The sequence below is a fragment of the Marmota marmota genome, unplaced genomic scaffold, assembly GCF_001458135.2.
Source record: "Marmota marmota marmota unplaced genomic scaffold, marMar, whole genome shotgun sequence".
Taxonomy (NCBI): Eukaryota; Metazoa; Chordata; class Mammalia; order Rodentia; family Sciuridae; genus Marmota; species Marmota marmota.
The window spans coordinates 24,545,745-24,569,675 of NW_026000229.1; the positions used below are offsets into that span (position 1 = coordinate 24,545,745).

General features: G+C 35.1%; 1 protein-coding gene across 1 annotated transcript in view; it reads left to right on the forward strand.

Moving 5' to 3' along the window:
* Window positions 1–299: 299 nt before the first annotated feature.
* Prtg (protogenin) overlaps window positions 300–23,931 on the forward strand; it is a gene marked incomplete at its 5' end in the record, with an annotated part of 124,444 nt that continues 100,812 nt past the window's right edge. Inside the window, one exon of the mRNA XM_015480086.2 lies at window positions 300–621. Within this exon, the coding sequence (XP_015335572.1) occupies window positions 300–621 (322 nt within the window). The remainder of the gene's footprint in view (window positions 622–23,931) is intronic.

The following is a 23,931-nucleotide window of genomic DNA, read 5'->3' on the forward strand; positions in this document are numbered from 1 at the left end:
AGTAGCAAACAGCTTGTGCTCATGAGTTTTCCTGATGATTTTGAAACTCTAGCAAGGAACTTGAGAACAGAATTCTTATAAGGCATAGAAGTTATTGGAATCTTCCTTTGTACTTTTAGTGTAAATGTTGCAGGGTGATTTCTCTGATTTGTTGAAAGATTTGCTAAAACTTAGGTTGGTTTATTAAAGTGCTTGTAAGTTAAATAATATGGTCAGTTAAACTTTGTCTTATACCCTGAATATGTGTTTTACAGTTGCGTGTTAAAATGAATTTATACCTATAATTCTGGATATACCTTTCTCCTTTTTTCCTTATAGGAGTGTGGTGCATTAGCGAACTGTTTTTTATAAAAGAACCACAGGATGTAACTGTCACAAGAAAGGACCCAGTCATTTTAGATTGCCAGGCTCATGGAGAAGTTCCTATTAAGGTCACATGGTTGAAAAATGGAGCAAAAGTATCTGAAAATAAACGGATCCAGGTTCTTTCTAACGGCTCTTTATACATCAGTGAGGTGGAAGGCAGGAGAGGAGAGCAGTCCGATGAAGGATTTTATCAGTGCTTGGCAATGAACAAATATGGAGCCATTCTTAGTCAAAAAGCTCATCTTACCTTATCAAGTAAGTGTTTAAGATTTTGGTTGTTGACATTTTTTGTTACTACATTTTGATTTCTTGATTTATGAGTATAATACTAAAAGTCATACATGAAGAAATTGGAAATAAAGGCAAAAATGCAAAAAAATACATAAATTTGAAAACAGAAGTCATTAGGTTTAGAACACAAGTGATATAAAACCTGATAGAGGTGACTTTATATAAATTTCAAATGTTCGCCCTGTAAGAATTGGATGTGTAAGTTTGGCCAACATAATAAAAGTTTGTTCTAAAATTTCATCTTTTAGAAATTAGCAATTAAATAAAAACAATCACAAGTAAACCTGCTTTGTAGATGACCCTTGAGTGCTAAATCTTTCTTATAGCTCAACCTTCTATTTCTCTGACTGCTTTTTAGATCACCCATGTTGCTTTTTAATTGTAAGGCAGGGCATTGGTCAGTAACTCTCAAGCCTTTGAAGTATGCCTGTTTTCCTGCTGGGAGGGAAAGAGATTAAGGCCATTTCCATATTATGCCTAATGGACTTAAACCAGATCTGCTTATTTTTTCCCCCCAGTTGTCATAAAGTTTGCTGTCTAATGATTTCCTTTGTATTAACCCCATCAGAGCAGCCATTTGTCCAAATGATCCATTGCTTAGTGGTTGACCTGGTAACTTGAGTGTAATGATTGGCTCAGGACAGGTAGGGAACTCTGCTTCCACTGAGGTTGCTACCTCTTCAGGTCATCAAACACTATTTCAATATTGGAAAACAAAATTGTATCTTAAAAATAGGATTACAGGTATTCTAGTTATGTGATTTTGTTAATCAACAAAAGATGGATTTTGTACTGTACCTATAAATTGATTGTTTATAAAATGAACAACAGGTAAAGAGGGTATTCTTGAGATAAGGTGCGATCTTTTGGCAATAGTCTTTTCAAGGTCTTTATAATTGGAACTTAGGCTAGTGGCAGGACTTTCCAAGATAAATTTAATTCTAGTAACTCGGCCATAATTATGCTATCCTCATGTTAGTAATTATTAATTTATTTTGTACAATGATTGTAGAAAATACTTTACAAAAAATGATTTTTATGTTGAAAAATGGCAGAAAATTAGAAGTTTCTAAATCTGGCCCCACCCCACTCCTGCCAAAGAAGAACATAAACCTGAGAGGATTTCTGATATACTTACCTTCTTTCTGGTCTTTTTTTTTTAATCACTGGAATTATCCATTATTTTTATATATGGAATTATCCATTAAAATAATAATGAAAAACATTGTTTTCATTGATTAATGGTTTTTCTGTGCAGTACTATTCACAAGATAGTGCTTTTATCAGTTCATTTAAGTTTTCTCTAATGTAAAATTATTCTATAGGATTCTGGTTTTTCCACCTTTTCAGGTTTGTGGAATCTTGGGTTTTCATACTCAGGAACTGTAACTTGTATTACCTTTGGGGGAAGAGGTTGGAAGTTGAGGGGGTGGGCAATGGCAGGAAAAGATGAAGCATTTGTCACCATCACACTTTTGTAGGACCTCATGAGAAGCCTGACCGAATCCTAGGGCTCCCAGGAACACCTTTGAAAGCACACAGAGCTGTCTGATTTCATAAACAAAGCCTGAAAGATGTATGATGGATGTAACAAATATACATTAGTACTAGAGGCTGGAGATATACCTCTGTGGTAGAGCATGTGCTTAGCATACATGAAACACTGACTTCAAGACTCAGCACACACACACACACACACACACACACAAGTACTAGCTTTTAAAATCTTTAGATTTTTGTATCTTTATAAAATTATCACTAATAATAAGTAATTAGAGGTAAATCATTTTGAAGGGTATTATGGTAAAGGTTACTTCATATTATAAGGACCAAAAACTTTTCCAATGAAACTACTATAACATTGCTTTGCTATATTACAGTTTCCAACTGTAATCAGTTAGGGACCATGTTCTTCAGATGCACATATTTTATTTAACCTTGAGGAGGTGTTTTGCTAGGAAAATTCAGTCAGTATTATGAATTTAAAATACAAAATGTATAGTGGATTTAGATTTTTCATTAGAAATATGAAATTTCTTAGAGATCCTGAATTATCAGTTAGTTTTGATTTCTAAAGATGTTATCTGGAGTAAACAGAAAGAGAATAGGCATTAAGTGGACATTCTGTTTTTGTTTTTACTTTTGGAGCTGTCTCCCAGTCATTGATAACAGTAGGGTACATGTATATGCTTTTTATTTGCTTAGGGATGTTGTAAGCCAGCATATCTTTTGGTTCAGAAATGTAATAGTACAGTACCTGAAATTTAAAGCTTTAATTTGTGCAAGTTTTAGATTTTTAACACACAGGCAATCCAATCTTGGTTTCTAAACTTAGGAACTAGAAGCTGAAAGTTGCACTCTAGGCAAGAATTCCATTATTCATGTGTAAATTAGGAATTCACAGGGTTAAAAGGTTAGAAACTGGCCAGGATGAGGTTTACCCTTGTGATAAAGAGCAGATGACCCTCATTCATTGGCCAAAGCTTTCATGTAGCTCTTCTGCAAAGTTAGTTATTGCCATGAATTGTTCTTGAGGAATGCAGAAATTCAAATGTGAACAGGCCTTTCCTTAAGTGTCTCTATGGAGCCTTATCTCCCAAGCACATCAGAGCAGGGCTGCAGGGACAAGGTTCTTCCCCAAAGGCCTGGAGGCTTTGCTTTCCTGTTGTTCATCCAAGCACAAAAGAATTCATCTAACTTAGTTTTGCCAAGGCATCGTATTTTTAAAGGAAAATATAGGGTTAAAGTAATATTTAGCTTTTTTTAAAAAGGTAATCTTTTTAATTGATATCCATTTTAGCTGTTTTTTTATGTAATTAGAAGGGAGTAATGTGGGAGACACTTTTTCTAGTTGTGTACAAGAGTAAGAACAGAAAATTAAAACATTCCTATAGATTTGAATTTTTTAATTTAGCAAATCAACTTTTCACTTGTGTGTGTTGTCTTCATTATGTAAATAATTTAAATATTTTAGGAATTAAAAACGAGGGAATTAATGTTTCTTCCATTCTTTAATGTTGAAATAAGATAAATTCCATAGAAAAGCATTAGTGTGGTAAAACAGTCTCATATTTCAACAAGTTTAAATTAAGATAAGAGACATTTGAGAGAAGTAAAGGGAGGAGGAGGGTTGTGTTCTGTGATGTGTAAAAGACTGGTTGTAAGCTAGTGATTGAACAGGAAGTTGGTTGTTTATTTCCTTTCCATAAAAGGTGGAAATTGAAGTCCTAGGAAGAGGGAAAGGGAACATAAAGTTGGCCTGTATTTCCTAGGTTTTTCATGACTGTTCACTTGGGCATAAAATAATACTTGATGTGAGCATTTATAGCTTGAAGAGCATAAAAATCATTGTAACTGATTTTTTTTCATTCAAAATTTTGAGATTAATTCTGGCATCAGTAAAGTTGTTAAAGAGTGCATTTCAATAAGTTTAAGTAGCAAAAGTCATTTCCTTTAGGATATAGGTTGGTTTTCATGAATAAAATGTTTATCATGTAGGTTTAAATTAAGATGAAATTTAAGGTGTTTTGTGGGATTAATGAACAACTATCCTGTGGGTATGGTTTTCTGTCTTGCAGAGTAATTTATAAATTATAGTCCAGGGTGGGTGCAGCTTAGTGGTAGAGCTCTTGAATGTCATGTGTGAGGCCCTGGGTTATATCATCAGCACCGAAAAGAAAAAAAAAGTCCAATGTTGGTTTTTAAATGTGAAGTTAAATATATTAAAACATTTTAAAAATTATGTTTTTTAAGAAGAGGGTAAATGGTGTATTGAAAAGGAAATCATAGGAAATATGAGATGATAGCTCGGGTTTTATTAATGATTATAGACCCAAAAAGCAAAATTTTGCTATAATGACACTATTTTATTGACATTTGTAGATGTTGTAAGGACAGTCTTTTACCTGTGTACATGCTTCTCCAAGTCAAGCTGTTAGCAGTTACCTGACCTAATTTAGCAGTGCTAATACATAAGCTAAAGTTGTTTGATTTTTGGAAAAATAAGACAGAATTCAGATATTCAGAGAGACCGTTCTGCTAACACTATATATAAAGTCCTTTTGATGCTTTCTGGTAAAGAAAAATCACCTTAAAAAAAGAGAGGTGACATTTTTAAAAAGTGTATGTTTTGACTTAAAAACGACCATCTTGCATAAGTGAAATCAAGAAATTCAAGTTGTATTTATAGTTCTACAAACTTACTTACTATGACACTGTTTTTAAAGTCTGCCTTATTATCTCTGGGTAATGGAACCAGTTTTTCCCACTTTTTTCTTGATTTGTGGGGATTATTTCTCATTTTCAGAAACCTGTTACACTATCTAAATATACATTGAACAAATATATATTATATAATGTAATATATATAGGTGCGTGTGTGTGTGTGTGTACACATATGTGCAAAGCAGGATCCAGTAAGGGATGGAATCACATTTTTCTTTGAGTATTTAATTTTTTTTTTATTCTGATTTTTAATGGAACTTTGAAAGGTACTTGGTATGCCCCCTTCTGTCCACTATCTCTGGTAATTCTAAAGAAAGGGTCTCACTCTTAGGAGTTGTTTGCACAGGGATTTGTTGTCATTTGCTCCCACATTTAACAGCTGGGCCTATTGATGAAGTCCAGAGCAATTTAAAAGAATAGCAAAAAACAAATCTTTTAAGCAGGGCTTTAGATTAAAAGAGTATTTCAGTTAATAAATCAAATGCATTTGAGGTTACTTTTTTTGAAAACCATGATTCTTTTTTTTTACTTCACATTTTAGAAGTGGTCTTTATCTCTCATAAACAGGTTGCTTAGTTAGTTCATTACTTCCAGCTGATAACGACTAATTATATGAAAACTGAGGTTGAGTCAAGTGTTTTGTTGAAGATCCTACTTGAATTTTAGAAATAACTTTGTTCTAAAAGAAATCCTAAAAACTGCCCCCAAACTAAATTTTCAGTGTTAGTCAAGTCAATTTTAATATTTTTAAGAGTTTACACTGTGCAGACTCTTTATTAAGGCACTTTTTAAACTCATCACTGAAATTTTGGTACAAAAGAAAGGAAGAAGAAGTTGTAATCATTGAAGTAGTACTTGCATTTGCCTCTACATGGTACTCTGCACAGAGTGAGCCTGCAGAAAATAGTTGGCAATAGTGATGTACAAAATAGGTAAAAATGTACCAGATTACCTTTCAGCAGCTGTAATTGTGAAGCCAAGTGAACTTCTGTAGGGATATGTGTGCAGAGGATGAAGGCATCATCCTTACAAAAGTCTCTGACACTAATCTGACAAATTCTTTCCTGACTTTTGCATTCTTTGTTTTTTTTTTTTTAAAGCTTCTGATTCTTAGAAACTGCATTTGATGAGTCTTTAAAAGCCAAATTCATAAAGACTGAGCAGAAGGCATAAATTAAAAATGTTTGTTTCTTTTTTCAGTTTCTTAAAGGTTTGCCCTTCTCTTGTATTTAGAGATATATTTTTAATAGCTTTTGCAATTGTAGTAGCTAGGTTAATCAAGAGACTGTTGAGGAATGCAGTCATTGTTCAGGGTTCTGGTTTCAGATCATATCGTCAGTGGGTTTAGCCCTTAGGACTTATTGAAGGGAAATTTTCTTTTTAAAGCTTACTTTATGAAACTATAGTAAATCCCTGTCTATCTAGAATGGTGTAAATGTTCTTTTTTATTTCATTGTTGTGTTTTATGCTGCTTTATACAGATGACTTTAAATAAATTGTTCTTTTCTCTCTCTCTCTCTCTTTTTTTTTTTTTTAACTCTTAGTACTGCTTAGAACCAGTTAGCACTCAATGATTTATCTTGTACTTTACCAATATGTACCTTCCCCACCACCAATAAAACAGAAGAATGTTTGGGCTGTGGACCGCATTTCTAAGGGTTTCCTCTGCCTTGGCATTTTGGGTCCCATATGTTGTATGATGTGTAGCAGCATCCCTGGCTTCTGTCCATTTGATGCTCCTCCTATTTGGGACATCAAAAAATCCATGCTGGGAGGCAAAGTCACCTTTGCTTGGGAACCACTGATATTTCTGAAGGTACTAGGAAACTGAATGATGCTAGCTAGGGCTGTTAGTACTTTAATTGTTTTTGTCAAACTTTTGATATCTGATCTGTGATAGGCTTCCTTTTTATTTTTCTCTTTTTGTTGTTTAATAGCAATGCTAATTTTTTTTTCTTATTTATTTTTGGTGGGATTCTTTTTTGTCTTTTCTCTTTTTGAACTGGCGATCAAACCCAGGGCTTGGTGAATGCGAGGCAAGTGCTTTGGTGCTGAGCCACATCCCAGCCCCCAAGTTTTTTGATTAGAGAACTATTCTTTAAATATTATAAAGGAGGCTTAATTTAAAAAAATAGATTTGAGTCATTGTCTAAGTTAGAATAATAGTGCTTCTCTTTCCCTTTTTTCACACACAGTACTGTTCGGGTTTCATTTTTCTGTAATCCCATTCACTTTTATTTCAATATTTTAGATTTTTTAAATCTGATATCTAGTCAGAGAGTAAATAAAAATTTTATTTAACCTTGTTGACTCAACACTTTTGTTTCTTTGCAGTGCTGGGGATCAAACCCCAGGACCTCTTTGCACATGCTAAGCAGCAAGCACCCTACCACTGAAATGTACCCCCAAAGTTTTTGTTTTGTTTTGAACCTTTTATTTTCTTGATGTGAGTGATGGTTGTCAATAGTTGAAAAGATAGAGGCAATCTCTGTGTGTGGGAAATGTTAAGTAGAATTTATTGTGGAGAAAAGGAAACTGACTTGAACAGCCTATAGTGTAGCATTTTGCTTGTAGTAAGTGGTGGGGAGCTGAATGGTTAACAAATCTTTTTTTTAATATTTTTTTAAAATTTATTTTTTAGTTTTAGGTGGACACAATATCTTTATTTTATTTTTATGTGGTGCTGAGGATTGAACCCAGTACCCCATGCATGCTAGGGGAGCACTCTACCACTGAGCCACAGCCCCAGCCCCTGGTTAACAAATCTTTATAGCTAATTCAGCAATACCCTCAACTCTTGTTGTGGGCAGAAGCAATTTAACTTCCTGCAGATAAAGATATAGAAATGGTAGCTTACTGAGACAGCATCAAGCATGGATAAAGCAAAAACAGTTAGAAATTATAGCACACTAACCAGTACACAGGAAGTTGCAGGTAAAAGTTCAAGTGGTTATTTTGAAGTATTGTTTTAGATTGCCTATTAGTGATGGGCAGGGATTTCAGTCTGCATCTTTCTAAAAAGACATCCCTTTTCGTGTGTACTTTTAGCTATTCACGCTAGGAAAAGTTATATGACTGTTGCTATGTGTTGCTAGTTGCTGTAGAGGCCAGTGACCACTGGTGGTCCAGGAGACAAGTAGAGATGATGGAAGAGGAAATGGTTTTCTACTGAGGGACTCTAGAACTGAGCAAGGCTGGCTCGACATTTAGCACCATTTTCATTCTATTCCACAGAATACTTGGCGTACAAGAAGTCATCAGTTAGTTCAAAATAGAAAAGATGAATGTATTTAAGGAAAATTCTGCAACCAGTAATAGTATTTGTGTCAAGGAAGATTTATAATGTTCTGGATATAATATCTTCATGAGAGATGACAAGTTTCAATTTCTAGCAAATACAGTGCTGCTGTATTTTTTAAGTTGCTGGAAGCTGTGATAGAAAAATGGGAAAAGTGACAAAGAGGAAGAGTAGCCAAGCTTTAGTGCTTTCTCCACTGCCAGTGTCTCACATGGCTTGACAAATCACTATTCTTCTGCTTAGTTGTCATATTGGTAAAAGTGGATAACTGAGGGAAAAGGGGAGTGGATATTGAAGAACACATTACTCTTATTTTCAGAATTCTGTTATTGTAATTCAGTAAATATGATTTGGTCCAGTCATATTACCAGAGAGCCATTTAAATCACTAAGAAAAAAAGAATGAAAATAACTTGGCTACTGTTTAACTTGCCTTTGAAGGACTTCTATATAGAGAAAGTCTAAAACCAGTACTGATAATTTGGACTAGTACTATTTTTAAGAACCTAGAAAAATAGGTTACTTTGTCTGAGATGGGACAGTTCAGAATGATTATGCTGCTTTGAATGTTTACACACTGGTTCTACTATTAATAGTGTATTCTGATGTTTATTGACTCAGTATTTATTTTCACTTAATAGTTTTAAAAATACAGTTGTAACTTCATCTTGAGAGTTTTGCTCATGTTTTTGTTTTAGAATTATTATTTTTAGTGTTTTTTGTAGCTCTGGAGGTTGAACCTAGGGCTTTGTGCATGACATGCAAGTGTATTTGTGTATTTTTTTTTTTTTTTGCTAGTGGGGGGGTACTGGGGATTGAACTCAGGGGCACTAGACCACTGAGCCACATCCCTAGTTCTATTTTTGTATTTTATTTAGAGACAGGGACTCACTGAGTTGCTTAGTACCTCACTTTTGCTGAGACTGGCATTGAACTCGCAATTCTCCTGCCTTGGCCTCCCAAGCCACTGGGATTACAGGCGCCATTGCACCTGGAGTATTTGTGTTTTAATAGAAACAGATTATACTGGCTTCTCACTCCCACCAATTCCTATTAAGAATGATATGGTTTAATATTCCCGAGCTTTCAAACTGAATTAGGCCCTCTGATTGGATTTAAAGTAACTAAGATTAAAATATTGACCTCAAGATTTAAAATAGGAAAAATGCTTTGATGTTGGCATTACTGTTTTTTTAAACAAGAAATCACAGCTTTTCTTAAGTAATTTTGCCAGTTAAATGTGCTTATTGTTTTCTCAATAAAAAAAATTAATGTTTATATGTTCAAGAGAAGCCACATTCATGCTCTAAGTTATAATGACTTTAACATAACTTTAATTGAGGGGACCACCTTTGGTAAAGCTGCAAGATTTCAAAGGATTATTAAAAGTGATCCCAGGGATGGAATATGATTTCCTCAAAGCCTGAAAATATCTTTACCCAGATGATTTAGCACATTTTTTAGAAATTTGTGATTAACATGAAAGGAAGGATATAGACAGAAGCAGCTTTGTGAAATTAAATTTTCCTTTTTTTTTTTGCTACTGGGGATTAAACCCAGAGGTGCTGTACTCCTGAACTACATTTCTAGAATCCTCCCCCCTTTTTAAAAATGTTGGGACAGGTTCTCACTAAGTTGTCTAGAATGGCCTTGAACCTGCTACCCTGCTGCCTCAGCCTCTAGAGCTGGGATTACAGGTGTACATCTGGCTTAAACTTTATTTTAAGTCCACTAAGATGTGGACTTGGATACTCTGATATTTAAAGATAAAATTGCAATGCTTAACAAACTCTTTACAATGAGAAATTATAAGTGGATCAAGTTGGTCAATAGGGATGTGACTGGTTTCTTAATAAACTAGAATTAACTCTACCATTTTTAATCAGGATAGAAAAAAGCTGACGTGTTTTCCAGTCAACTTGCAGAAGGGGACATTGAGTGTGGGAAGGAAGAGAGGAGAGACAAAGAAAATACATTAAAATTTCCACTGATCTCCAAGCATTTAGATTTGTTAAGATAATGGCAATGAACATTTTGAAGAGAGAACCTGAAAATAAGCTAAAACTTACCCTGAAATCCATAGAGAGTCCTTGAGGCCTAATTTGACTTGCATCATCATTTCTTCTTTAACACGGAATAAAGATCTCAACTTTTATAGTCTTTGAAATTTCTATTTCGCACATTAGAAATGTAAAACAGGAAGGGGAAGGGCCCTTTCTCAGGTACTACTAGATATGAGACTAGCGCTTAGGTTTTTGGATTCTAGTCATGAATTTGCAGTGCTTAAATAAAGCTTTCCCTCTGTAAGTTGTGTGGAAATGTGTCTTACCATATTTAAATATTTTATCATCAGATCCAAAATATAGAAAAGAGAATGGTACAGAATTGATATGGATATTAAAGATAACATCTTAATTTATCTTTAAAAAATATGATCATTTTTATGTAACTCCTTTATTACTGTGTTTGTATAAGGTTATTTGTTGTTGATGTAGTAAATAGGTAATTGTTAAATAAGTCACTGATGTGTCCTTATTTTTATCTCTCTTATAATGCTTTATAGAATTTATTTTCTTGTATATATTCTCAGTGCAGGGAGATTAAGCTTCAGTCCTTTTAGAGGTTTAGCATTTGTTGACATAGCTGTCCCAGTGGGACTTTGATCTAAAGCAGCAGTTTATTTTATTTTTTTCAGTGGTTTATATTTATTATTATTATTTTTGCTGTAGTGCTGGGAATCAAACCCAGGGCCTCATGCATACTAGGCAAGTGTTCTAACAGCTGAATTATATATCCTTGGCTCTAAAGCAGTGGTTTTCAGCCTGTCTGAAGAACCTCTGTAGTTTCTGTAGTCAGAAGGCTGAGATTTAAATAAATGGCTGAGCACATGTCATTTTTTGCATGGAAAGAAGTCATAGTGACAGCCTATGCTCAGCTTGCAAGTTTTAATGAAAGTATGTAGTTCAGTGGATTTTGTGCATCTGTCACTAATGTGTAATTTCAAAATATTTTCATCAACCCCTGAAGAAACCTGGTGTCCATTATTTGTCACTTCTTATTTCCCCCTTCTGTCTCAATAGATTTGCCTATTCTGGATATTTTATATAAATGAAATCATATGATAATGTGATCTTTGTGATTGTCTTCTTTCCCTTAGCATGTTTCAGGGTTTATCCATGTTGTGACATGTATTAGTATTTCACACATTTTTATGGTGAAATAAGTTTCATTGTATGGATATATGAGATTTTGTTTATCTATTCATCTATTGATGGACACTTGGATTGTTTCATCTGCAATGAACATTGGCATACAGGTATCTATTTGGGTCTCTATTTTCATTTCTTTTAAGTATTCACCTAAGAGTAGAATTATTGGGTCATGTGGCAGTTCTGCATTTAACTTTTTGAGGAGTCACCAAACCATTTTCCACAGTGTCTGTGGTATTTTATGTTCCCACCAGTAATGCCAGAGAATTGCCAGTATTTATATATCCTCATCAATGCTCGTTATTTGCTTATTAAAAAAATCATACCTGGGTATGGTGGCACATGTGTGTAATCCCAGTGACTTGGAAGGCTGAGGCAAGAGGATTGCAAGTTCAAGGCCAGACTGGGCAACTTAACAAGATACTGTCTCAAAAATAAAAATGGGCTGGAAGTGTAATTCAGTAGTAGAGTCCCATGAGATTCAATCCCTAGTACAAAAGAAAAAAATACACATATTAAACAAATACTCACTATATGGTGTGTGTGTGTGTGTGTGTGTGTGTGTGTAGTATATATTTGTTTGTTTGTTTTAACCTAGTAGGTGTGAAGTGGTACCTCATCATGATTTTGGCTTTGCATTTCCCTAATGACTAATGATGTTGGTTTCCGTTTGTGTACTTACTGGCCAGTAGTATGTCTTCTTTGGAGAAATGTCAATTCAAATCCTTTGCCCATTTTTAAATTGGGTTTTGGTCTTCTTGTTGAGTTATAGGAGTTTTTTATACTTATTTTTTAGTTGTAGCTGGACACAATACTTTTTATTTTACTTGTTTACTTTCATGTGGTGCTGAGGATCAGACCCAGGGCCTTGCACATGCTAGGCAAGCTCTCTACCGTTGAGCCACAACCCCAGCCCTGTGTTTTTACTTTCTTGATATGTTCTTTGGTGCAAAAAAAAAAAAAAATTCAATTTTGATGAAGTCCAGTTTATTTATTCTTTTGTTGATTGTGGCTTTGGTGTCATATATAGGAATCTATTGCCAAATCCAGTGATGGGGGATGTAGCTTCATGTTTTTATATAGAGAGATCCAGTTAACCTGGCACTATTTCCCCACAGACTGGACTTGGCACCTTTGTTGATATAAATTAACTATATATATATATATATATATATATATATATATATGTTTATTTTTAGACTTTTATTTCTGTCTCATTGGTCTATATGGTTTTTCCAGTACCACACTATTTTGATTATTGTAGCTTTTTAGTTAGTTTATAAATCAGAAAACGTGAGTTTTCAAACTTTGTTCTTCTGTCTTAAAATGTTTTGTCTGTCTCATGCAGTGGAGCACACCTGTAATCCCAGCAACGAGGGAAGCTGAAGCAGGAGGCTAGTTTGAGAATAGCCTCAGCAACTTAGTGAGGCCCTCAGCAACTTACTGAGACCCTAACTCAAAATAAAAAATAAAAAGGGCTGAAGATGTGGCTCTGATAAAGCATCCCTGGATTCAATCCCAGTACCCAAAAAAAAAAAAAAGAAAAAGTCTATTTTAGTTATTCAAGGGTCCTTGCAGATTATATTTCTGCATAAAAGGTTGTTTGGACTGTACTTAGTGAATAGAATCTGTATATGACTTTTGGGTAATATTGACATCTTAACAATATTCAGTTTTCCAATTCATGAATGGCATGCCTTTGCATTTGTTTAGGACTTTGTCTTTTACCAGTTGGTGGTAAAAGTTATTGTGTAAGAGCAGGAATATTCAGAGGTGAAATGATTAAATTATGAGAGCTGTTACCTAATTGGTCCATTCTAATTTGAGTGGATTAAGTAGATGGTAACTGTAGGCAAGTAGGGCATGGCTGGAGGAAGTAGAATCACTAGGGATGAGCCCTTGAGGATTATAGCTTATCTCCCTGGCTCCTTCCTCTTTTTCTCTGCTTCCTGGCTGCCAGGGGCTGAGCAGCTTTTCTCCACTGCTGCCCTCTGCCATGGTGCTGTGCCTCACCTTGGGCCCAAAATGATAGAGTTGGATGATCATGGACTGAACCTTTGGAACTGGGAGTCCAAAATAAACTTTATTTTCTCTAAGTTGGTCTTGTCACGTGTTTTGGTCACAGCAATGTAAAGCTGACTGCTGCAACAGTATTTTATAGTTTTAGAATAAACTTTTGGTGAAATTTACTCCTATGCATTTTTTTATTCTTTTAGATGTTATTGTAAGTAGAATTGTTATTGTTTAAATGTCTTTTTCAAATAGTTTTTTGCTGGTACATATAAATACAATTGCCTATTGTGTTTTGGTATTATACCCTGAGTTCATTTATTAATTTTAGTAGCTTTCTTGTGGATTTTTTTTTTTTTAAGGATCAGATCACCTTGAATGATACAGTTTTATTTCTTTATCTCCCATTTGGATGCCTTTTATTCTTTTTTTGTTGTCTAATTGCTTTGGCTAGAACTTTTAGTCCACTGTTGAACAGCAGTGGTAAAAATAGGTATCTATGTCTTGTTCTTGATCAGGAGAAAAACTCTCACTTTTTTACTGTTGGGTGTAATTCTAGCTGTTTTTCTGTAAATGTTCTTTATCATGTTGAAGAAGTTCCAATCTATTCCTAGTTTTCTGAGAATTTTTATCATGAAAGTATATTAAATTTTTTCAGATGCCTTTTTTGTATCAATTAAGATATGCTCCTGTGCTTTGTTCTATACATAAATTATTTTATTTTATTGATTATTATTATTATTTTGGTTCTGGGAATTGAACCCAGGGGTGCTGTACTACAGAGCTACATCCCCAGCCCCACCTTCTTCTTTTTTTTTTTTTTTTTTTTAATTTTGAGACAGAATCTCCTAAGTTGCTGAGGCTGGCCTTAAACTTGTGATCCTCCTGCCTCAGCCTCCTGAGTAGGTGAGATTACAGGTGTTTGCCACCATTCCTGGTGATTAATTTTTAAAAGCTGAATCACTGTTGCATTCCTGGGATAAATTCTACTTTGTTAGTTTTATGGTTTAGAGGTTAGAACTGTGAGAGTGAAGCTGAAACTATAAAAGGGACCCCAGGATGTTAGAGAGAAGAAGAGAGAAGAAGAAGAGAGAAGCTATGTGGGCTGCAGTCAGCAAGGCCATAGGGGCAGGACTGCCCAAGCCCTTTGAAGCTTATATCAGTACCATTGTGTGACTCCGTAGCAAACATGGAGCTACAGGATTTAATGTTTGCTCTGTTGGGTTCTGGTCTTGCTTTGGTTTGCATCTTCCTGCTGTTTCCCTGTTCCTCCCTTTTGTAATGGGAATGTTTGTGCCATTGCAGCTAGTAAATATATAAGTTGTTTTTTGATTTTTACAGGGGCTCACAGCTAAAAGTTGCCTGAATCTCAGAGGAAATTGAACTCAAGCTCTTTTGAACAATGCTGGAACTATTAAGACTATGGGAACTCTTTCTTGGTGATGGACCAAATAAATTCGCATAGTGGGATGGACATGAGCTTTTGGGGCCAGGGACAAAATATTATAATTTGCATCTTAAATGTGCCCCAGAGGCTCAGTTGAAGGCAGTGTTAAGAGGTGGGGCCTTTGGGAAGTGACTTGGGTCATCAGGGCTCTGACCTCATGAATGGAGTAATCCTCTTATGGATTCCTAACTAATAGGCTCTTGGAAGTTGGGGAAGCTTTAGGAGGTGGGGTGTAATTGGAAGAGGTAGATCATTAGGAGTGTGCCCATGAAGGGTATCCTCTTCTTATTCTTTGCTTTGTGGCCACCATAAGGGCTTTGCCTCAACACATGCTCCCTACCATGATGTCTGGCCTTGTCACAGGCCCACAGTGATGGGTCAAGTGACTGTGAACTGAAACCTCTGAAACCCTAGATTAAAATAGATCTTTCCTTCTTTTAAGTTGTTTTATTCAGATATTTTATCACAGAGATGAAGATATGACAGTTTTTGGATTTGGTTTACTAGCAGTTTGTTGAGATTTTGCATCCATATTCATAGAGGATACTGGTCTGTAATTTTCTTTTTGTCATGTTTGTCTGGCTTTGGTATTAGAGTGGGTGGGATAGAATGTTAAGAATTGCCCCTCCCACTCTGTTGTTTTGGAAGTTTGAGAGGATAGGTATTTTTATTTAATTCTTCTGGAATGTCCCTATGAAATCATCTGTTCTTGCTCTTTTCTTTGTTGGAAGGTTTTGGGTTACTGATTTAATCTCTCTCTCTCTCTCTTTTTTTTTTTAGGTTTGCTTTTATTTTCTATTTCTTCTTGAGTCATTTCAGGTAGTTTTGTGTCTTTCTTGAAATTTTTCCATTTCACTTATTATCATTTAAAAAAAAATCCTCTAAGGTTGCTAATAATCTCCCCACTTTCACTTTTATTTTAAAGTTATTTATGTTTTCTCCTTTTTATTTGTCATTCTACCTAAAGTGCTGACAATTTTTGTTCATATTTTTCAAAGAATGAACTTTTAGTTTCGTTGGTTTTCTCTTTGGTTTTTCTGTTCTCTATTTCATTTATCTACTCTATTTCATTTGTTCACTCTAATCTTTGTTGTTTCCTTTCCTTTGCTAGCTTTGGATTTAGTTTTTACTTTTTTCTTTACTTCCTTGAGTATAAATATAAATTTAGCTTTTGATTTGAGATCATGCTTATTTTTTTCCCCCAAATGTAGACATTTTTAGCCACAGAGTCTGAGTACTACTTCTACTGCATCCCATATGTTTTAGTAGATTGCATTTTCATTTATCTCAAAGATATTTTCTAATTTCCTTTGTGTTTCATTTCTTGACCCATTGATTGAGTGTTCTGTTTAATTTCTGTATATGTGTCAATTTTCCTGTTTTTTTTTAAAAAATTTTTTAGCTTTATTGTAATTGGGGGAAATTTTTTTATGATCTTAATCATTTAAAATGTATTGAGACTTGTTTGTGACTTAACGTATGATCATTTCTAATTAACTTTCTATGTGCATCTGAGAAGAATGTTTATTCTCCTGTTGGGTGGAGTGTCTTTATATGTCTGTCTCTCTTTTTTTTAAATAGAAGTTATTTCCAGTGTTCTTTTTTTTTTTTAGTTGTAGTTGAACAATACCTTTATTGATTTATTTACTTTTTAATATTAATTTTTTAGTTTTAGGTGGACACAATATCTTTATTTTACATTTTTTTTTAAAACATATTTATTTATTTATTTATTTTTTTAGTTATTGGCAGACACAACATCTTTGTTGGTATGTGGTGCTGAGGATCGAACCCGGGCCGCACGCATGCCAGACGAGCGTGCTACCACTTGAGCCACATTCCCCAGCCCCTTTATTTTACATTTATGTAGTTCTGAAGTTCGAATCCAGTGCCTCATGCATGCTAGGCGAACACTCTACCACTGAGCCACAACCCCAGCCCCTATTTATTTATTTTTAAGTGGTGCTGAGGTTCGAACCCAGTGCCTCACACATGCTAAGTGAGTGCTCTACCACTGAACCACAACCCCAGCCCATATATGTCTGTCTGATTTAGTTTGTTTATAACATTGTTCAACTTTTTCTTTTTGTATATGGGGAGATTGGGGGGAAATACTGGAGATTGAACCCAGGGGTACTCTATGCTGAGTTATATCCCCAGCTCCCTCTCCTTCTTTAGTTTATTTATTTATTTATTTTTGAGACAGGATCTTGCTAAGTTGCTGAGGTTGGTCTTAAACTTGTGATACTCCTGCCTCAGCTTCCTAGTTGCTGGGATAACAGATGTGCTTAAACAACCAGCTTAACTCTTAAGGAATTAAGGAGGGCTGGGGTTAAGGAGGGCTGGGGTTGTAGCTCAGTGGTGGATTGGTCGCGTAGCCATGTGCGAGGTCCTGGGTTTGATCCTCAGTACCACATAAAAATAAATAAATAAAATAAAGGTATTGTGTCCAACTACAACTAAAAAAGTAAATATTTAAAAAAAAGGAATTAAGGGATAATAAGTATAGGCCAGGCTCTTCTCTTTTCCTGTTTATGAAAGTCTTTCTTTGTCTTTGAGCGATTTGATTATAAATTAATTCTGTGTCAGTCTCTTTTAGTTTATTTACTTAGAGTTCATTGAATTTCTTTCATCAAATATGAAAAATTTATAGCCATTAAATATACTAATATTTCTTCCCTTTTCTCTTTCTGGAACTCCCACAAAGTATATATTGGTTTGCTTGATTGTACCTCATATGTCCCTTAAAATCAGTTCTTAAGATGAAAATGATGGGGAGGGGCATCATTTTTCTCTTAAGACTTCTATTTTTGTCTTTTCTTTTCATATATATTCATTTGTTTGTTTGTTCGTTTGTGGGGGCTGGGGATTGAACCCAGGGATTCACACATGCCAGGCAAGCTCTATTACTGAGCTACATCCTCATCCCTTCTTTCATGTTTTATTTTAAATTCTCATTTAAAAATATTCTTTACCTGTACTAATATCTTAAGTTCTTGAGGTGCCACCCTTCCTTTTCTATATGTCTGGTAATTTTTCCTGTTGCAGATTGTTTATGTGATCTGTAGGTTTTATTTATTATGAGCTCTTTTTTGATAAATTGCTGCAGTCCGGCTGCAGCAAAATAACCGGGGGGTGACAAACAACTTGTGTACATTGATATAGCAGGAGTGGGAGCCGTTTATTGTAGGACAGGAGGAGTATATATACATTACACACAGCTTATCTTAATTAACATAAACTAGATACAGCAGTCAACCAATAAGGAATCTCCACACTTAAGGGCTCGCTGGTGTTACTTCACAAACCACTCCCTCTGGCAAAATGCCATGCGCCATCTTGACTTGTTTTTAGACCCTAACAATAAATATTATTATATCTAATATTATGGAAGTTTTGGTTTATTTTGGTGTGCTCCAAGGTTTCATTAGTCATGGATCAATATTTGTGTTAATTAATTTTTTTTCTTTTGATACCCTGGGGTGCTTAACCACTGAGCCATATCCCTAGTTTCCCTTGTCCCACACACCCCCTCTTTTAAATTTTGAGACAGGGTCTTGCCAAGTTGCTGAGGTTGACTTTGAACTTGCAGTCCTCCTACCTCAGCCTCCAGAGCCCCTGGGATTATAGGTGTGTGTGGCTTTTTGGTTAATTTTTGACAATACTAAATTGGTTGTAATAATCTATCATGCACACAAGTGTGTGGTATAGGCCTGGGGTTTTTTGTCATGGGAAACATTTTTTTTTCTCATCTATAATAAAACCTCCTAATAATTTTGCTGGCGATCTGAGGTTTTCTACGGATGTAGTCTCCAAGGGTTTCCATGATCCCAGCTGTAGGTCTGTTATCTGTGTTGTGAAGGAACAAAATCACTTTTTCAGCTAAGAGGCCGTCAGTTCTTATATCCATTTATGGACCACCATGGCTTTAGTCCAGAAGTATACTACTCTGACCTGGTCCTTAAAATTTTGTTAGTGGTGATGGTAGTGTGTTTTCAATATGCTCTGTATGGCATGTCAATGTGATTTTCGTGGGAAAGAGCATCTGTGTTTACTCAGTCTATCATTTTACAGGAATTAGAATAAAGGTGCAGTCTTCAGGAATCTCTTCCTACCTTGGAATCTACATGCCTAAACTCTGAGGACTTTCCCAGCTTCACTTCTCTGTATATTCCTGGCTTTCTTTATTTTAGTTGTCAGCATCTATCCCAACTACTTTTCATGTTGCCTTGTCTCAGTACAAGTCCAGTCAGAGCTATTTTTAAGGGCCTTTGGCTGAAACTACCTTTATTGCCAGAGCACCCAAGAAAACGATTGGCGAATTGTAGGATCTGATATACTTACTAACTGATTGAGAATTCTGTGCATAGGTTTATTTTTTATTTAGCATAGTCATTCATTTTTCCAGCAAACATTTATTGAAAGTCTACTTGGCTAGTCCTTGAGAATGACTTGATTAAAAAGGAAACAAACAAAAATCCCCAAACCCCAACAGCAACAAAACCAAAATTGTCCCTCAGTGATAGGTTAGTGGAAGAAAGAAGTTCAAAGATAAATAATTTTTTTTAAATATTTATTTTTTAGTTCTCGGCGGACACAACATCTTTGTTTGTATGTGGTGCTGAGGATCGAACCCGGGCCGCACGCATGCCAGGCGAGCGCGCTACCGCTTGAGCCACATCCCCAGCCCCGATAAATAATTATTAAACCAGTATAGCTGTACTGAAGTAGAGTGCACCTTTGGTAGAGCTGTTTATGTGTGAGATGATTTCTTCCAAATTTTTATTTCGGAAGTTTTCGCATATGCAGAACAGTGAAGGAATGGAATAGTAAGTACCTGAATGCTTTTTGCCTAGATTTCCAGCTCTTAATTAATATTTTGCCACAATGACTTCATCCTATTCCTTGTCTTCAAAAAAGTAAGTTGTAGACATCATGACACTGCCCTGCTAAATACTTCCCCATGCATCTCCAAGTCTGGGGAGACAAAGAGAGATCCTGGTAGAGATGATGCCTAAGTAAATTTTAAAGAAAAATTAGATTTTAATTAGATGAAGGGTAGTCCAGTAAGGAATAGTAGTAAGTAACCAAGTGTTAGTGTGGAGTAATACGATGTTTGGTGTTTCTGGGAAGTAAAATTTAAGGAAATGGTGGCTAGAATACAGTTGAACATGGAGGTAGTGTCTACTTAAGGAGAGATTCATTATATACCATATGCCACGTTAAGGAACCTGGAATTTAACTTGTGTTTGATGAGGAGTTTCAAGTTGGATTGGTCAGATTTGTGTTTTAGGTTGATCCCACTGGAGCCTGTGAGGAGAGAAGTCAAATGAACAGGGCTGGAGGCTGGGGCAGCCGTGTGCCTAAGAGCTAATAGGAATGTGGACTGGAGCACTGGTAAGGGGATGAATAAAGAATAAATTTGGGGTTAGAATTAGGATTTGAAAATGGCAGTACTTATGGGGATGCGTGTAAGAAAGTGGGGGAGGAGAAGCTCAGGATAATGCCTATACTTCTAGTTTGGGAGACATGGTGAATAGTGTTGCTACCAGCTGACATAGAGATTCAGGAGAAAGAGCTAATACAGAGAACAAGATAATGAATTTTGCATAGAAAACATTAGTTTTAAGTGTCTGTATAATGTCAGGTAGAGCCTGACATCACGTAGCAGGTAGTTCAAGAAAAGAACTGGAGTCAGGAGAGGTGTGGCCTAAAGACCCTGAACTGAGTATCACCTGAGTTGCTGGTGTTCTCAAGCAGGAGGAACGTGCAGTGCAGTAGTGGGGGGAGGGCTGAGAATCCACACCCACCTCAAGGGACAGCCCCAATTGTCAGGAAAGTAAATGAAAAACCAGGAAAGTACAAAAATCACTGAAGCCAAGGGGGAAGTTTCAAAGAGTAAATGAAACATTAGATATAACAGAGTTCCAGAAAGATAAGATGTGAAAAATACCCTTTGAACCAGGTTACTGGAGTCTTAAAGCAGTTTCCTTAGAGGAAAACAGACACCAAATTTCAAAGTTTGGTGTCCTTATCAGTGGAATAATTTTTCATGGTTTTAATAAATCCCAGTGTTATTATTTTTAACTTAGAAATCATACTCTACTATGCTGTGATTCAGTAGAATAATACCTTTTTGTGTTCTCATGAAACTTTTATTAGTGTCATTATAATTATCAGAAAATTTAGTTAATGTAGTATAAAGTGTTAAATTGCAGTTATATTTTATGTGAAATTACTGTTAACATATATAATTCTAGGGCTGGGGATGTGGCTCAAGCGGTAGCACGCTCGCCTGGCATGCGTGCGGCCCGGGTTCGATCCTCAGCACCACATACAAACGAAGATGTTGTGTCCGCCGAAAACTAAAATAAATAAATAAATATTAAAAAAAAAAAAACATATATAATTCTGCCTTGGGCAACATTGTCTTTAAAAATAACATTCATTGAGTATATGAATCTATTAATAGGCATTTATCATTTATTCATTAAAGTTTCTTGTGTCATCTATTAAACTGTTGTTCAAATATACAAATTCTACAATATGTAAAATTCTAGAATTTTAGCCTATCAGGTCATCTTCTGGAGAAAGAAAGCTTGAGTTAAAACAAATTCATTCTTCTTGTACTTTGGCTAATATTAGTCTTGCAGGTATTTTTTTTTCTTTTCTTTTTTTAGTTGTAGATGGACACAATACCTTTATTTTATTTCTTTTTTATTTTTTTAATATGGTGCCAGGAGTTGAACCCGGTGCCTCATGCATGCTAGGCAAGCACTCTGCCACTGAGCCACAACCCCTGCCCTAGCCTTGCAGGTATGTTTATGTGATATGCCAAATATAACAATTTCTCATTAACTTGTAAATATTTGAAATATTTTAATAAAATAAAAGAAGACAGTGAAAACAAACAATTTCTCAACTTATTTTTGGTTGTCAGCATCTATCCCAACTACCTTTTTTTCTAAACAATTCAGTTATTCCGTGTTAATAAGTAACTAAACCAACGTAGCTGTTTAAGGGACTGGTTTGTAGTTCTTTGGTAGAATGCCTGCTTAGCATGCATGAGGCCTTAGTTTCATTCCCTAGCACTACAAAAAACAAACACACACACACAAAAGATGGTTTAAAGGTGTGTATATTTATTCATTTTTATTTTTAAAGTATTTTTTTTAGTTGTGGATGGACACAATAACTTTATTTTTTTCCCTTTTTTTTAAAGAGAGAGAAAGAGAGAGAGAATTTTTTAATATTTATTTTTCAGTTTTTGGTGGACACAGCATCTTTATTTTATTTTTATGTGGTGCTAAGGATCAAACCCAGTGCCCCACGCATGTCAGGCGAGTGCATTACCGCTTGAGCCACATCCCCAGCCCAACTTTATTTTTTTATATGATGCTGAGGATCAAATTCAGTGTCTCACACACGCTAGGCATGGGCTCTATCACTGAGCCACAAAAAGTGTGTATATTTATAAAACCAATTATATATGTTAGTGAAATTCTTTATGAAAACCAGTTTGAGTCTTAAGAGGCCTATTGTTGTAAACAAGATATAGCCATAGTATTTGAGGTCAAATGAAATTATTGTATTGAAAACTTGCCTAATATTTTACAAAGTGTTTCTTTTAAGAAAGAAGAACAGGGGGTTGATGTTAACTTTAAATTTCTGGAGACTTCATCTATGATAGTGAAATTATGATGATTTTAAAAAATATAAAACAGGGGAAACAAAACTTTCTTCCTAACATAATAGCAGCAAGTCTAAGGAATAGAAAGACATTTGGCTCCTCAAACATGTTGTGTCCTACTACATAATAGTCCACTAGATTAAATGAAATTATTGATTTCTGCTTCATTACTGATATAATAATAATGTCCCTCATAGAATCGTTTTCCCTCCAGGATAGGATCTTGTCTAGGGTCAGGTATCATCTGTAGTTCTTAAGTTGCTTTGGTTTTTATTAATCTAGAATTTCCACAGTTTTTCTTTCATCACATTGCTCTTTTTGGAAAATATCCCTCAACCAACCCCCTGGCTTTGCTTATTATTATAGAACATTTTCAGTTTTGTTTGTCTTGCTTTCTCCTGATTAGATTTGGATTATGCATTCTTTGCCAGAAAATTAAATAGATAATATACTTTCCCTAAGGTATCACATCTGGAGGTACATGATGTTTAACTGACTCTCACTGGTGATATCAATTTTATTTATTTACTTCCTTTTTAAAAAAATTTCTTATACGTGACAGTAGAACATATTTTGACATATCATACATATGTGGAGTATAATTTCCCATTCTTGTGGTTGTACATGATGTGGAGTTAACACCCTTCGTGTATTCATATATGAAAATAGGAAAGTTATGTTGTTCAATTCATTTTACTGTCTTTCCCTATCCTATGCCTCCTCCCTTTCCCTCACTCCTTTCTTGTCCAATTCTACCCTCCACATCCCCCCTGTTGTGAGTCAGCATCCGCATATCAAAGAGAACATTTGGCCTTTGGCTTTTTGGAATTATTTCACTTAGCATGATAGTCTCCAGTTCCATCCCTTCACTGGCAAGTGTCATAATTTCATTCTTCTTTATGGCTGAGCAATGGAATATTCCATTGTGTATATGTACCACATAGAAGAGTCTTTTCCTCTTAAGGCTTCTTAAAATTGTTGACTAGCAGGATTCCACTACAGGATAATTAATGCTTTACCCAGATTTTGAAAAATTTTCATAGGAAGTGGTTCATTGTTAAATGCCTTCCTGTGTCTTATCTTATGTTAAATATTGTATTTTTAGCTAAAACAATCTATTTGAAATAAATTAGACTATTTCAACATGTTAAATATAGAATTTTTTTTTCTCCTATAAAAGTCTTAGTGTGACATCAGGATGGAACAGTAAAGGGTAAAGGATTTGAATGTTTCCAATACTCACGTGTACCATGTAACTAAAGCTTTTGCATCAGTGACTGGGTTTTCCACTTTTCAAAATGTTTTGGTATTAAGAAGCTAAAGCTACAACTTTTACCATAGCTACCTTTGCACATAATGATGTTAGTAGATAGAATAACTCTATTAATTCTTAATGG